The sequence below is a fragment of the Pelodiscus sinensis genome, chromosome 4 (genome assembly GCF_052426305.1).
Source record: "Pelodiscus sinensis isolate ZL-2025 chromosome 4, ASM5242630v1, whole genome shotgun sequence".
In the NCBI taxonomy this organism is placed as follows: Eukaryota; Metazoa; Chordata; order Testudines; family Trionychidae; genus Pelodiscus; species Pelodiscus sinensis.
Genome location: NC_143055.1, coordinates 27,826,887 through 27,844,256, shown reverse-complemented (window position 1 = coordinate 27,844,256; position 17,370 = coordinate 27,826,887). Strand labels below are relative to the sequence as shown.

General features: G+C 42.8%; 1 protein-coding gene across 9 annotated transcripts in view; it reads left to right on the top strand.

The window, feature by feature from the left end:
• RAB28 (RAB28, member RAS oncogene family) overlaps positions 1 to 17,370 on the top strand; it is a 110,588-nt gene that overhangs the window by 18,895 nt on the left and 74,323 nt on the right. For all 9 annotated transcript variants that reach the window (XM_006128171.5, XM_006128170.5, XM_075930727.2 and 6 more), the window contains one exon: positions 5,330 to 5,459. In XM_006128171.5, coding sequence (XP_006128233.1) covers positions 5,330 to 5,459 — 130 coding nt within the window. The remainder of the gene's footprint in view (positions 1 to 5,329; positions 5,460 to 17,370) is intronic.

The window sequence follows — 17,370 nt, the reverse complement described above, 5'->3', positions numbered from 1 at the left end:
AGGTATGATTAGCATTTGGATGAGGGACATCCAAAAAACTTCAGGTGCTACAGAAAATGGCATTAGTGGCTCCCTTCTTTGAGTCAGAATAGAATCAACTCTTCAGGATGGAGCTTTGGGTTATGGTATGGTTAGATTTGCCATCTTGTGGCAGTGGCATAAAACAGAACTACTGGCTTTGTGTCACTTTTTGTAGTGAGAGCGGTGTTAACCCTGGTGTTTCCAGCTTTGTCTACACTTTCACCATTAAAGTGCAGTCGCAGTAGTGCTTTAAGGCAATAGGGTGGTCATGGCATCAGCACTTGGGGGAGAGCTCTCCCAGCTCTTTAGGAAAACTTCCTTCACGAGGGGAGTAGTTCTAGTGCTTGAAACCTGTCTACACTGGCAGATTATTGCACTGAAATGTACGTGTGTGTGTGTGTGTGTGTGTGTGTGTGTGTGTGTGTCTGTCTGTCCATTTCTGAATGAGAGATTCAGCACAGTAACTTGCCCGTATAGAAAAGCCTTCAGTTTATCCATCTTATTTCCCATGTGTTTTCATCTGAATAAGTTTGCAATTTACTTCCCCTCTTAAAAATTGTAGTGTTGCTACTCAGAATGATGAAATACCACCTCAAAGGTGGCTGAATTTCATTAGTGACTAAAATAATTCTAGCCAACAGGTCCCAAAGCTGTTTACTTTCTGAATAAAAAATGCTAAGTAAATATTTAAAAGCCAGGTTTAAGCAACCTTTAAAAGCTTACTTAGATTTTTGTTTAATGTATTATTGTGATAATTATTAGTATAAGAAACTTTTTCCCATTGTTAACATAGACATATAAACTTATTAGAGCTTACAAAAGAAGATGCAAATAGATAAAGGTTATTAGCTTAGGATAATTGGCTGCTTTTTGTACTTTTGTGAGTTATGTACTTTGCAGCTAGTCCTTAGTGAGAATGATCTGTGATGTGAACACGGAGAGGTAGCCGTGTTAGTCTGGATCTGCAAAAGCGACAAGGAGTCCTGTAGCACCTATTGCATTGCTCCAATACATCTGTTAGTCTATAAGGTGCTACAGGACTCCCTGTCACTTTCACATCACAGAGTTGCCACTGTTAGCAGCCTTTCTGTCAGTCTCTCCAGAGACGCTGATGATTAATAGAGATAGACAGTGAACTGTCTTCGTACTTGAGAACATGGTACTCTCTGCATGTTTGTAAAAGGAAGTAGCCACTTATTGAGCATTTCTGTTCTGTGGCTAGAAGAGTTCAGTGTCTATTACTTTTAATCTGTGACTTTTTTCATGATCATTACATTTAATTTATAATTTTCAAATTAAAGTTTATTCAGCATTTGCATAATCACATCAATCATTTGGATAGGATGACAACATGATAAACATTGATAATAAAAATTTTAAAACTAAAAGTACCGCATTAATAAGTTCTTTAATCCTTTTAATATACTACTGTTATAATATTGATACTTCTTAAATGTTGGCTTTTCTAGTGATAAATTATGCATTCTGTTTAATACCCTCAGGAAATGTTCAAAATAGCATATCTTCCATTTAGGCTATGAATATGTTTTAGACCCACTCCCATCTCTGAGCTATAAAACTACAGCCCCTATCCATATCTCTAGTGTAAAATATCCTTCAGAGCAGGCATATGCTACTTCATAAATTAGCTTGTTAATAGAATAAGAGTAGTGCAGACCATATTTTCTCTAGAGAGCAGCAAATCACTTCTGCAGTACACTCAGTTTCCAGAGGAGTATTTTTGCAAATATTCTACAATTCAGAAACAAGAAGCACTGACATGTAAAGTAAAATAGGCATAAAGTCTCCATTGCCAAAGTATTGGTATGCAAGCAAGGAATATTTGTTGGAGACTAGAGAATTCACATCGTGGTATCCTCCAACAGTGCTCAGGTTTCTTTCTTTCTCATTGTGGGGAAATGTGCTATTTTTTAAAATTGTTTTTCTTTCTACATTTTTTATCCCTTAAAAATGCCTCATGTCTAAGTGTATTTCATGTGTATGTTGGGGAAATTACAATGATTGAATCTGCTCACTCTGTACTTAAAGCATTGTAAGCTTACTGAATTTGTAAAGAAAATGAAGGTTGGATCTTTGATTTCAGTAGAAAACAGAAATAAATCTTAAGTTGTGACCAGCAGCTCCATAATTGTAATGTTCCCAATCAGTTGTTGGTAGAGTATTGTGTTTTTATTGGGGCAAAAACAAAGATTACAGATTAGTTTTTAGTGTCAAGGCCCTAAAGTAGCCTGTCTTTGTCATCTAGTTCATCCCTGCCAGCCTACCTTTCAAATAATAGTAACAAAATAGAAAATCTGGGTAAGCCATTGTTGCAGTAAATCCAATTCTGTCTTCCAATACCAGACATCAATTTGTGGATATCCTGGGTTGCAACCAAAGTAAGCACCAAGAAACGAAAGGCGATAGTAAGTTCAGACATTAGCATTTGCTTCTGTTGTTTAATTAAGAAGAGGGTGGGGGGCTTATTATACTGACAGTGATCTTACAGTTCATGCATAAGGGATAACCTGGAAAGAAGTCTAGAGATTGGAGTGGAAGAAAGAGAAACAGCAGAAAGAGGTCAGTCTTGTTGGAGAGGAATGGGTGTGAGTGCGGGTGTAGGCAGGGGTGGCAGAATTGTGAAGGATCTTTGGGACAAACACCAAGAGTTTAAACTTGTTGTGTGGGACAACCTTTGTAGGGATTCAAAGAGAGGGAATGAGTGAGGAAATTACATAATTTTTAAGGCAGTGTTGGAAATGGGCTAGAAGCTGATAGTAAGGACACTGGGGAACTACAGTTGCTAACACTCACTTAGACTAAGTCTACACTGCAGGCTTCTTGCGCAAGAACTGTTTTACGCAAGAGTTCTTGCGCAAAAGGTCTTGTGCACGAGCACGTCCACACTGCCATGTGCTTTTGCACAGGAGATGTGCTTTTGTGCAAGAGCGTCCATGGCAGTGTGGATGCTCTCTTGTGGAAGAAAGCTCTGATGGCCATTTTAGCCATAGAGGTTTCTTGTGCAAGAAACCCCTGTTGCCCGTCCACACTGTCTCGTGGGGAGAGGAATAACTCTTGCTCAAGAAGCCCTCTGTTCTGACGCTTTACTCTAAAATTTACTTGTGAAAGAATGCATGTGCAGTGTAGACGCTCTGCAAGTTTTTACGCTGTTCTTGTGCAAGAAGCCTTCAGTGTAGCCATAGCCTTAGAGTTTCTTCCATGAAAACTCTGTGGTGGAGTTCATTTTCTCCTAAAGGGGAGAAGATGCTATTGTTTGTCTGGAAGCCCTTCAGAAGCACATTGTTAGTCTGAAGAGAGATCAGAGATAAACAGCCCATCAGGAGAGGTTTAACCATTTAAAAATGTTACCCTGCATTAGTTCCTACTGTGTAACTGATGTTAAAAGTTAGGAAAGTAGCTTTACTATATTCATGTTACTTCTCTTCTGCACTATGGGATATTTAGTTGGCTGGAACAATGGGAGAGAAGGGTAAAGGAGTCAATAACTGAAAAGCAAATGAAGGTGAGAGCTGATTATGGAATCCCTGGGGAAAAAAAGATGAGACAGCTTAGGCTAAAGAGTGCAGGAAAGTCAGGGATGTCAAAGCAAAATGCAGGACAATGTAACACTTTAAAGACTAACAAGATGGTTTATTAGATGATGAGCTTTCGTGGGCCAGACCCACTTCCTCAGATCAAATAGTGGAAGAAAATAGGGATGTCAAAGGACTTTTGCTACAAAGTAATGGACTTCACGGGAATAGGGTTGCCAGATGTCTCCCAAAAAATACCGGACACCTGGTATTTTTTGGTCGACCAAAAAAAAAGGGGGGGAGGGAATGCGGGATAAGCAGCGATCGCAGCCCCGCCTCCCAGCTGGGACTTCCCACCTGATAGTGCTCTGGGCACTTCAGAAGCCTTGTGGAGACAGGGGGAGTGGCTGGTACTTCCAGCCACTCTCCCTGCCCCGGCTAGACTTCTGAAGAGCCCAGAGCGGTGATCGCAGCCCCGCCTCCCAGCTGGGACTCCCAGGCTGGGAGGTGGGGCCGCCATCAGCGCTGGGAGCCTGTGATTGCACAGAACCCTGGTGGGAGTGGGGGGGGGGGGAGCGGCTGGGAGTCCCAACCACTTTCCCCACCCCCGCCAGACTTCTGCACAATCACAGGTTCCTAGCACCGATCGTGGCCCCACCTTTAAGTTGCTCCCCCTGCCCACGCCAGGCTTCCATCTGTGCAGCTGGAAAAATCAGAGAATACCGGACATTGCACATGTCCGGTATTCTCTGATTTTTTTATTTTTTTTTAACTGGATGAAGAAAGCAAATACCAGACTCTTCGGTAGAATACCGGACACCTGGCAACCCTGGGAAACCTGATTAATATCTTTCTTTTGAATATTTCTCAATTAAGACATGACCTAAAGTCCATAGATATGAATGTGAGTCTGTCCATAGATTTATGCTGAGCTTTCGATCAGGCCCTTAGGCAGGGTTGACAGGTGTCCGGTATTCTACTAGACAGTCCGGTATTTATGCTCTTTGGTTAAAAAAAAAATCAGAGAATACCGGACATGTGCAATGTCTGGTATTCTCTGATTTTTCCGGCTGCGCACCAGAAGGAAGCCTGGCGTGGGCGGGGGGAGCGGCTGGAAGGCGGGGCCATGATTGGCGCTAGGAGCCTGTGATTGCGCAGAAGCCTGGCGGGGGCAGGGGGAGTGGGAGACCATCTGGCAATCCTACCCTTAGGGTTTTGTTAGAAGCGTGCCAATATTACTTTCTTGTCTTCTACAACAGTAAAAAAAAGGATCTGTTTTTTTTCCTTAGCTGGGAGTCTAGAAGTAGCAGGCAGGCTATAAAAAATATGTGATTCACAATTAAAAAAAAAAATCAAATCTGGAAACCGGTGGTGAAAACTTGATAAGTAGCAGCTGTTTTACAATATTAACTTTCACTTTGAAAAGCTTTTGAATTTTTTAAAATAAATGTAAATATTAGACACTGATTTTCTACTATGGGTAGTGTACTATTTGCTGTTTTTCTGTACTAACTTTCCATTGTGTTTCTCTACCTACGATACAATTAATTTCTGAATAATAAAGTTTTGTGTACTACTGTGTTTTGGTTATCTCATAAAATATTTATTTAATGGAATCCTAACTGTTCAGTATGGATTGCAATAACAGTATATTTACTATTAATAGCCTCTCAGTTTTTGAAGAATCTCAAAACATAAATATAATACAAATTTAATAATAACTTACTACAATGAATTGTCATTGTATAATGTTTCAAATATTTTTTTCCCCTCAGGGTGTCCTTTTGGTATATGACATTACCAATTACCAGAGCTTTGAAAATTTAGAAGACTGGTATAATATGGTAAAGAAAGCAAATGAAGAATCAGAAATTCAGCCACTTGTGGCTTTGGTGGGCAATAAAAGTAAGTTGTTAATGCAAAAATGCTAGTTAACTGAAGTACTTCAGCTGCTTGTTTAATATAGAGAAATATCATAAAACACATCTTTAGTTACAATGGAACAACAAGTATGTTTCATGTGTTAGGTCTTTCTAAATTCTGTATTGTAAAATTGACTGTTTTTCTTTGCTAGGTGAAAAACATTTCCTAAAAGAATGTACTTCCATAATTTAAAAGCATGGAATCAAGCTTTACATGTAAAATAAGAATTTTTTTTCTGCAGCATTTTTATTTTCTTTCATACCATCTATAATTTAGAGGTGTATTATTCTCCACTGTTCTGTTGGTATTTTTTTTTTGCCATAAACTATGTACTGATGATAAAAAAGGGGTTTGTGCTTTTCTTACTCTGAAACATTAAAACTTTTCTTAAGAAATTATTTTGCATTCATAAATTCTAGTAGCTGATCTGGAGGTGTGAATTCCAAGAGAGGAGAAGGTGCTTTTGTAGTTAGCAAGCCATCTTTAACAAAGACTGTGAATGGTTTGCTAACTACAAAAACAGCTTCTCCTCTCTTGGAATTCACACCTCCAGATCAGCTACTAGAAGTGGGCCTCATCCTCCTTGATTGGATCCACCTCCTCATCTCCTGATTCTGGCCTGCATATTTATACCTGCCTCTGGAAATTTCCACTACATGTATCTGACGAAGTGGGTCTTTGTCCACGAAAGCTTATGCTCCTACACTTCAGGTATTTTAAACTGTTACATGCAACCTAAAGTAAAGTTGAGCATATACTTTCATTCCTAATCATTAGCTCTAGAATTGCTACTGCAATGCTGTAACTATATTTCTGATGTTCATTGTGAAAGACTACCTTTGTTTTTCTGGGAAGAACATAGAGAAATGCATATCTGCAATATATAAATAGCACTTCTGAAAATATAACTGTGACGTAGTGGGGGGGGTAACCTGCTAACTCTCTGGCTGCTGTCTGTAGCGCCACCGAGCAGACAAGCGATGAGTCACTATGCAAAGAGGGTATCCCAACTGGTTTGGCCAGCTGACCCCCATGGAGAGGAACAAAGGAAGGTGGAATGCTGCCCTGGCTGGGGGGCAGGGCTGGAGGAGAGTGAGTTAGTTCCGGGCTGGAAAGCAGGGAAGAAGGAACTGGGGAGGGGGCTGGGATCCCCCCATCTCAAAGGGGGTACTGAGGCCTCTTAGCCCCAGTTCCTGTAACCAGATTACATCTGTGCTATGCTGTATCCTGGAGGAGCAATAAACCACCCTCAATTCTACTGGCTGGTGGATTCTGTTTGTGCCATTTCGGGGTGCAGGAGACGGGGGGACCCCAATGTGTCGTCAAAATAACCTAGTCTGTTGTGCTGTAGCACATCAGAGCCCATAATACAGATTCTGTTGAAATCCAAATTAAAAATATTTTTCATTGATTTATATTCTACCTAGAAATTGGACTTCATACCTGGAGTTGTGCAAAGCTTGTAAAATATCTATGAGAGGATACACATAAGTAATGTTGTTTTGCTGGAATGACACCATCCTAGACAGAAAATCAGACACTGATGATTTGCTGTATCAGTTAGAGGAGAGAGCTGTACCTCAGTTATCTAGCCTGAGTCAAATTCTTTAAAGTATTGGATCTCATTAAGTACAACTAAAAGTAGAATATGGTTTTATGGATCTCGGTGCATTTTTGAATAGTAGACTGATGTTGACCAAAAAAAGGGGTTGTAGTTAATAAATATATCAGCTAGAGGAGTTGAGTACCTTTTATCTGTTTTGGAGAGCCTCTAACATATATCTGTTCTTTGGCCAGCTGGTTATGAAGATAAAGCAAAATACAACTTTCTTGTGATCCTAAAGAGTGTGGGTGCGTCTAGACTGGCATGATTTGCCTCCTGTCTACACTGGCTGCGAGAATTTGCGCAAGAACACTGACTTTGTAATGTACAAAATCAGTGCTTCTTGCAGAAATACTTTGATGCTCCCGCCCAGGCATAAGCCCTCTTGCGCAAGAATACAAGCGCAAGAGGGCCAGTGTAGATAGGAATGTTAATTTCTTGCGCAAGAAAGCCCGATGGCTAGAATGGCCATCGGAGCTTTCTTGCGCAAGAGAGCATCTATACTGGGCACGGATGCTTTTGCGCAAAGGCACATGCCAGTATAGATGCTCTCTTGCGCAAATACTTTTAACGGAAAAACTTTTCGGTTAAAAGTATTTGTGCAAAATCTTGCCAATCTAGTTGCAGCCTGTATGTATAGTGCTCTTACAGAAATCTCTTTATGTATGGCATTTCTGCAGAAGATCGGAGCAGAGAACACTACATACATTAGTCATTCTTTTTGATCCAAGTACCTTAGTGGTATTAAAGCAAGACAAGAATGAAGCATTTAGAAATTCATTACTTTTCCAAATTTTACAACTGGAAGTGGAAATAAAATCATTCTTTTATCTCAATATGTCCTGAGCACTTTACTGTACTCATGCTCCTGTTGTGAGTAAAGCAGGCACTTAAGATCAATTCTCACAGGAGAGGTATAGTTTTGATGCCTATGTCTCACAGGGTTAAAGCTAACACCAATGATGACTACCAAGTGGTTCTAAATAAATGCATAACACTCAGAATGGCTCAGCTTCTGCAATCAGTAGAGTAGATGATGATAGGATACTGTGTTGGGAGCTGTGACCTATTTGGAACATACAGAGTCATAGATTTAAAGGCACAAAGGGAGCATTATGATAATCTTATCTGGCCTCCTGCATAATATAAGGCATATACTCTTATCCAATAATTTCTGTCTCAAGACCATAATTTGTTTGAGCTACAGCATATCCTTTTCACCTAAAGAACACGAGTAATGGAGAATAAACTACATCTCTTGGTAAATTGCTGCAATGACTAATTACTCTGAAATGAAAATTGCAAAAAATGCTGAGCACCAAGCACTTTCCATTCAAGTCCGTACTTTTGAAAATCAGGCTGCTATCTAGGTGACTAAATATTGACTTAAGAGCCCAATTTTAACCTTGATTTTTGAAAATTGTGCATGTATTTAAAGGTGGTGGTGCCCCTTTTAAGTATCTTAATGTTACTTTGCTTTAAACTCCCATTTCCCATATCATTCTACATACTGATGCCACCTGTGAAAGAACAGGGATTTTTTTTTATGTCCATTAATCTACTTGTGAAAGTGTTTAACTGAAATGGAGAAATAATTCTAATTTAGATAATTTAAAAAGTGTGGAAAAGCTGGTATCTTACGTCTACATTTCCCTCCTTCATTTTAAACTCTATACATGTGCACTATGGTGGTTGAAAATAATTTTTCCAAATAAATGCCATTTTCAAATGGTGCAAGTTACTGTCAAGTTGCATAGTATATTAATGTAATTGTATACTGTAAGCATCCTAGGACAGTGTTTCTCAACCTTTTTATAAAGTACCCCTTTAAAAAAAAAAGTACGCCCAATACCTACAGTTTTCAGACATACATTTTTTCTATCATTGCAACACATTTGTTTAAACAACTTAATCGTAGCTGAGTGGGCAATTAAATGTTTGGGTGTAAAGAGTACAAAAATAATAAAACGCTGTAAAACTTAAAACAAAAATTCAGTTTTTTCCAAATTTCAGTTGTGTTGACATACCCCCTAGATTTCTCTCGAGTACCCCTAAAATTGTACTATTGTTTGAGAAATAATGTCCTACGAGATGCATGGCATAGAAGAAGACCATTAGAAAAAACAACTCTTTACTAACAAATATACTAAGAAATTCTTCCGTATTTGTACTACAAAATGATTTGGAAGTGGCAAAAGTCATCTTTTGAAATGACAAAGTGGATGAGGCATTGTCTTCAATTGGACGTGTTTCTCTTGGTGACAGATGCTTTTGAGCCACATAGAGCTCTTCTTCAGGGAAAGGTATTTCAGAACCTCACAGCTACATGCAAGATGGAACAGATTGTTTAGCATAAGTGAATACAGTGAGTAATCCTGTGGCACTTGAGAGACTAACCAAAATACATAGAATCATGAGCTTTCGTGGGTAAAACCCACTTCATCTGATGAATTAGAATGCAAATAGCAGAAACCAAGATATCTATGTACTTGCAGGTGAGGCTCGTCATTGACCAGGCAAAGTCATTTCGCATAGATTACACTTATAGGAAAGTTCAAGAAATTAAATATATTTATTTTTTAATGTAATGTGCTTGCAAAAGGGAAGTAAAAGAAGAGTTTTAAATTTGTAGGAGTTCAACTTCAAACATTATTAATTTATTGAATAATTACCATACATAGTACATTTGAACCAGAAACTTGTAAAACTTCCATTACTTTTTCTGTAACTAATTTGAATTATTTTGTGATTTGTAACAGTAATATTTTTCTTTGAACTAAAATGACAGTTGAATAAGTGACTTGATTTTAATTTTGTTGGCAAATATTTTTATGAACTCTAATCATAATAGTCATGACTTTTTTCCAGTAAAAAACAAAAATAATTTAAATCTTTGACCCAGCATATTCTGGTTTAAAACGTAGTGCATTCAGCTAATTTAAGTGTCAGGATTGTGTATGTAAAATTTGGTATCTGTACGTAATCACAAAGTATGACTTTATTTTGCACAAAAAAAATGTGCGTGTGTAGGAGCTTTGTAATGTGCCAGCTAGTTAATGTGTTTGTTCAAGCCCAGGGCAATGGTGTCAAATCTGTAGATAAATTTCAGTTCTGCAGACTTTCTCTGTAATTTGTTAGTGAAATTTCTTTGTTGAAGAATGGCTACTTTTAAATCCATGATTGAGTGACCAGGCAGGTTAAAATGTTCCCCTATGGGTTAATGTGTTACCATTTCTGATGCCTGATTTGTGCTCATTTATCCTCTGTCTTAAAGACTGTCTGGTTTGGCCAATATAATGGCAGAGGGGCATTGCTAGCACTTGATGGCTTATATTACAATAGAGAATGTGCAGTTGTATGAGCCCATTAACACTTCTGCAGTCTTAAGACAAAAAGACTGTGGGTTGAAGATTGTTGTAATAAATTGTAAATCTAGTGTGTATGTTCAGTCCATGATTTTTGGTATCTAGTAGAAATATGAGTGTTAGCTCAAATGCTTGTTTTTTGAAAGCGTTGTGTACATTTCATTTGAGGATGAGGTCGGATGTCAGACAGAGAGATCACTTTGTGAAATGTTCACCCCACTGATGATACTGGGTTAGGGCCACCATGTGGAGCTAGCCAGAGCCTTCCCATCCCCTCCCCTGCTCCCCATCCAAGGCTGGCCCAAGCTTCTTACCTACCCCCACTCTTTGGCATTGCTGCCTGAAGGCCCGCATCTTTCCCATCCAATTCTGACATTAATGCTTATCCTGCCCTCCCATTCCTCTGCACCCCACTTTTTGACAGAAGTGGGCATTTGTCCCGTTTTCTTGAGCAAACTGGGAAAATTCCCACTTTTGCCTAAAAAGTTGGGATGGCCAGGACAGGGCTTAAAAAAGGGATTGTCTTCACCAAAATGGTCACCCAAAATAGGGTGTGTTTTGTATCGTATTTTCCTGTGTGAGTTCATTTGAGAGTATAGTGATTGTCTGGTTTCACACACATAATTGCTATTGGGGAATTTAGTGCACTGTTCTCAGGCCCTCTCAGAGGTACAGAGAGGCCCACGCCACTTTCTGCTTTTGGGGTCTCTCGCCATAATAATAAAAAAAAATGAAACATGAAAATAAAGTAAGGCACCAAAAAAGAGAGATATAATTTGAATATTTTTTATTTAACAAATGCTTTTCTAGCCTGAGAGAATGTGTTATTTTGAGCCAATAGGAATGCGCATAAAAACAAATTGTTAAACTCATCAAATGCTAAAAAATTGACAAGTGTCTAATTTTTGAGGTCCCTTTTGAGCTTGAGGCCTAGGCCAAACGGCCCTCCTGGCTTCTCCCTCTGATTGGCCTTGAGTGTATTCTTGCATGAACTCATAGGGAAATGATAAAAGACAAAAACACCCATACATTATGTGCTAACTACTTACTTACACTAAATAATCTGTTACATTCAGAATATTTTCCCCAGACCTGAAGAAGAGCTCTGTGTGGCTCAAATGCTTGTTTCTGTCTCCAACAGAAGTTGGTTCAATAAAAGATATTATCATGCTCAGGCTCACCTTGTCTCTCTAATATCCTGGAACAGACATGGCTACAACTATATCTTTTGGAATGGGCAGGAAAGTTAGGTGAAACTTTTGTATCAATTGGTTTTCGTTCCCTGATTTTTGTAACAAGGTCTGTTAATAAATACTGTGTTACCCTTACTTCCAATGACCTCTATTAGTGATCTCAGATACTTCTCACTCTACAATTGGCTGCTGCAAAGAACATAGTTTTGGAGCTTGTTCTGAGTAAGTGGAACTCTTGTGCAAACTCATAATTATGATCACTGTGTATCAGACTCGTGGGGTTCTTCACTGAAATGACATCAGAAACTACACAGTGATGATTGCTAATTCCATGAAAGATCAGTTTCCACTGTATATATAATATTACCTGGGATCCTAGTTTTTTGTGATTAAAATCCCCCAAATTCTCTGATTTTAAAAAAACCATAATCTATTTTTCCAATGATTAAAATGAAATGTTGAACTTAAATATATTCATCTGATTTAATTGGAGCCAGTGTCACATTGGTTAATCAAAAATATGGATAATCTGGAGCACTCTTGCCTCATGCTGTGCAGTGGGGCTCCTGTCAGTTCTGCATGGTAGAGCTCTGGCTTCAGCTGACAGCTTAAGCCCTAGCACCTGGGATTTGAGCTGTCAGCCCCTGTTTGGTTAATACAAAGGCTATGTCTACACTGGCAGTTCCTTGCGCAAGAACAGCTTGTGCAAGAGAATGTCCACACAGCCAGAAGCACAGTGCAAGAATGATGCCTTGCTTTGGCATCTCTTGGAGGGACCGAGAGCCACAGCTGCAACACATGGAGCTCTCACTGCAACGCCTAGGGCACCACAGCCCCTGGCTACTGGCCCTGGGCACCCTCGCTCTGCCATTCCAGGCATGGAGCCAGAGGAGGACCCTGGCCACCAGTGTCCCCTCATGGCCATCATCGAGGCCGTGGAGCATCTGCACCAGAGAGCCACACTGCTCCAGCGGGAGCTGGAGACTGGGCAGCACCTGCAGGCCCTTGTGATCAATGCCACAGCTATGCTCGGGCACCCCCACCCCACCACCGACAGGTGCCTATGGAGGCACGACCCCAGCAGGGACTGGTGGGAGCACCTGGTGCTGGGACAATGGGGCGACTAGCACTGGGTGTAGAACTTCCGGATGCGCAGGGGGACCTTCCACGAGCTCTGCACCTGGCTCAACCCTGCACTCTGGAAGCAGGACACCCGCCTGTGCCCTGCCATCCCTGTGGACAAGACGGTCGTGATCGCCCTCTGGAAACTGGCCACCCCAGACAGCTACTGCACCATGGCAAACTAGTTCGGGGTAGGCAGGTCCACCCTCGGCACGGTTGTTGGGAAGGTAAGGCCTCTGGGGGCCTGCGGGCCTGCCCCGGGGGAGGGATGGGGCCATGCTGGGGAGTCTGTGGGGGTAAGCCCCACACCCAGCGGATCATGCCGTCCCTCCCTCAGGTAGTCCTGCTGGGGGGGAACCCCCAGGAGAGGGGGCCCTGGCGTGCATGGAGGGAGGGGGCATCAGAGGGAGGCGGGAGCGCTCCATGGGCCACTGTACCCACCGCGTCTCATTCTGTGCATCCCCTGTGCTCCCATGTGCCCCTCTGCAGGTCATCTGCGCCATCAATGACGTCCTGCTTCAGAGGGTCATCTGCCCCTGTGACCTGGAGGAAACCCTCACCAGCTTCGCTGCCCTGGGGTTCCCGAACTGCAGGGGAGCCGTAGACGGTATGCATGTTTCCATTCAGGTGCCGGAGCACCAGCTGGCCCGGTTCATCAACCACAAGGGCTGCTTCTCAGTGGTGCTTCAGGCCCTCGTGGACCACCTGGGCCGGTTCCAAGACATTTATGTGGGGTGGTCTGGCCGAACCCATGATGCCCGCATATTCCGGCACTCAGGCCTGTGCCACAGGCTGGAGGAGAGGACCTACTTTCCCAGCGGGACCTAACCGTCCAGTCGTCAGCATTGCAGTGTGCATCGTGGGGGACGCGGCCCTACCCCCGATGGCTTGGCTCATGCGGCTGTACACAGGCCGACTGGACCACAGCCAGGCTGCCTTTAACACCAACCTGGACTGGGCCCGCAACCCCGTGGAGTGTGCCTTTGGGAACTTGAAGGCACGCTTGAGGTGCATCCTGACCTGCCTGGACATGGGGGTGCAGCACGTCCCAGAGGTCATCGCGCCGTGCTGTGTCCTCCACAACATAATTAAGGGGAAGAGGGAGGCCTTCCTCCCGTGGTGGATGGCAGGTGAGGGCCAGGCCTACCAGTAGCCTCGGACGGCTGCCACCTGGCAGGCCAGCCACGACGGGGTGCAGATCCGGGAAGCCCTCTGGTTGCTGCTTGACCCGGCCCTACAGTAGGTCGCCCTTCGCCTCCAACCGCGGGGCTCCCCCCGTACCCCAACTTCCCGCTGCCATCACCAACTCTTCCCCCCACCCTTCCCTCACCTCCCAATAAATAGCATGCACTTGCATAACATGTGACGGTTGTTTATTTACAAGGGGAAGGAGGTGGGCTGTGGGGAGGGGCAAAGAGGGGGGCTATCAACTCGGAGGAGGGCCTCATGGGTGGGAGGGGCGTCCTCTCCCACCACCACGGGTGCAGGGTCCCGGTGCCCCCCATGCCAGGTCAGGGCGGGGTGTATCGAGAGGTGCCGAGGTTGGGGGGCCGTGTGAGGGGGCATGGGCATGCCAGGGGAGAAAAGGTAGGGGGAGCGCTGGGCACGCCAGGGAGGGCAGCAGGGGTGAGGGGGGGAGGCCAGGCCACGCTGTGCTGTGGTGCAGGGCCCGTGTGCTCCGCGATAGTGTCCAGGAGGGTTCCCATGCGGTCGCAGCACTCCAGGTACTGGCCCCACATCCGCTCCCGCCACGCCTCGTCTGCACGGATCTTAGCAGCAAGTGAGCGCTCAATGCGCTCAATAGCATAGATGTGGTGGTGGAGCAGGCGGTGGTGGTCACGGGAGTGCTGCAACGGGCCCTGGCTCCTCAGCACCGGCAGGACAGAGCTGGAGGGTCCCTCGCTGGCAGGGGTCCCACTGCAGGGGAAGCAGACGACAGCGAGACGGTCAGTGAACCCTGCCCCATGATGTTCTGGGTGCCCTGTGCCCTCCTCCCTGCGCCACATGTGCCATGATGCCTGGGGATGGGTGTGGCTGGCGTGGGAGGATTCCCCTGGGTACAGTGAGGGGGGGGACCCGAGGCAGCCTGGGGGACACCTGGGGGGCTGCGGCTGCGGGGGTGGGGGCCCATTGTGCCTTCCCCTGGGGCAGCTACCATGTCCCATGGTCGGCCATGGTGGCGTGCTGTGTGCGGCACCCCTCAGGCTGTGTGGGGTCAGGGCTGTTCCCTTAGGGCTGGGTTGCTCCTGGATGGAAACACCCCTCGCCCCCGGGCTGGGCCCTAGAGATCCAGGAGGGCCTTGACCTCAGCGGTGCCCCAGCATGGGGCCCACCGCTTGGTGCCCCTGTGGGCCTGCTGAATGCTCTGGGGTGGCTCCTGGGTGGGACCTGCAGGACGTCACGGTGGCTGGGTGGCTGTCATGACTCCCTCTGACTGCTACTCAGGCTGCGTGTGCTGCGCGGCTCCGCAGGGTGCCTGTGCCTTTAAGGAGGGGCTGGCTAGGGGGAACTAGGGAGTTGTGTATGGAGTGTTAGAGTGGCCACCTGTGTTTTTTTTGTGGAGGCCAGTTCTTGTGCAAGAAGTCCCTGCCGTGTGTCCACACTGCCCTCTTGCGCAAGAGGGCGTACAGTTGTTAGAAAAGAGCATAGCTCTTGCTCAAGAAGCTCTGTCTTCTGACGCCGTACTGTAAATCTTCTTGCACAAGAACTCGCCAGTGTAGACAAAGCCAAAGAGCCAGATAATGGAAGCTCAGATAAACAGGGTCCTACTGTATATGTTTTTATTTTTTCACAAAATGTAAAAACCTGAAGATTCTCTGTAAAAATGCAAATTCTGCATTTTTTTTGTAGCAAATTGATTTCTTGGATTCCTGAACATCACTCATCACAAAATAACAAAAGGATATACTGGAGGAGTAGATGAGATACAATCTCCTTCCTATACACATCAGACATTCTGTAAATTGGTGTAGTTTTGAATGCACTGTTGCTACATAGGTGTTCCAAATAAGATTATTTTAATTTCAACTCACTTTAAATGTTTTTTCTTCTTTAAAGACCTAATTTTTCAAGTGCAGAAGTTTGAATTTGACAGGAAAACCTGCATTTTTGTGTAAAATCCAGGTGTTTTAACTGTATGATATTTAGAATCTGATCTAGCAAAGCACTTAAACAAATAGTGAGATTACTTGTGTTCATTAAATTAGGAATGGATTGTGTGGTGGTTTTTTTTTTTTTTTTTTTTTTTTTTTTTTTTTATTCTAGCCTTTTATGGCTTCTTTGGTTAATGTCTATAGAACTACTCCATTACAACAAATGTAGTTGGTTACCATCATCCAAATACCTGCCCTATAGAATGGTGTTTTTTCTAATCTGCTTTTTAGTTATCTTTTGGAGATTGTTCCAATAATACTTGTTTACAGTAGTGACATTACTCGAAGACTGCCATTAGACACAATTTTCACAGTGGTAATTCTGCATGTTTAACTGCAGTCCCATAAATTAGAAGTTTTCTTTTTGACTTCTGTGTTGAATCCAACATTTGATCATTTGGATAAGAAAGCCTTAATTTGGCCTGCCTCATACTACTTAGCCTATTATGAACTGTATGCATCCTCATTGTTGCATTTCTGTAATGACACATTTAATGTTTTGGATATGTTGAAAAAGTTACAATATACATCTCTGTCTCTTTCTTTTTGTAAGAAGAATCTCAAATATTCATCTATTCTGCAGGATAGATAATGGGAAGAAACCCACTGTTCCATCCACTGAATTCTGATAAGGGAATCCATACAGATGAATTTAAGGAATTGATTGTTCCTGGGTTTCCTTGCAGGACTATTGTTATGAATGTGGGTATGGGTGTGGTGTTTGGGTTTTTTTAATCTAACAGTTTAAAAAAAGGTTGTTTAGCAGTGTATAAAGTTTTTCATCTAAATGTCTCCGGTATATTTTGCAGATTGGCGTCACATATAACATGTGCTCCTTTCAGCAACATATGTATTAGGCTTTTTCACCTATGGCACTTAGTTATGTATGCACAGTAGTCTGTGGTGGACACAAGTGTTTGTTTAAGGAATATCTGAATCATTAGTATTGGCAGCATTGCCTTGCTAAAAACTGTTTACGTAACTTTATTGTTTGTTTTACACTAATAGCCTGTTAGTGCAAAGACTTTAGGTAGACATTAAGATTCTCTCCATTGATATGTTAGTGTGAACTCTCTTCCCTTCTAGAATTTTGTTTTGCCTCCAGATGTGGATTCAGAATTGTGCTACCCAGAATATTGAATAGTAGATTAATATTTTCATCACATTTAAAAGAGCTACTTTTCATTTCTGACATAATCACATGTGGTAACTTTCACAGTTTCATGTATTTTTCCATGGAGTAGGCTGCAGAAAGTATCTAAATTTGTCTTTTCAGTATAATACAAGATTATTAGTTGATAATCCCATGAGTTTTTCTTGTATAAGTGTCTGGAATATCTCTGCTTTATTCTGTAGAGATCAAAATTAGAAAAGATTTCATTAAAAATCTGCTTTAGTCTCTTGATATGATATGCTCCCTGTATAGTTAGATCCTACAAAGTCTTTCAAGCTTGTGTT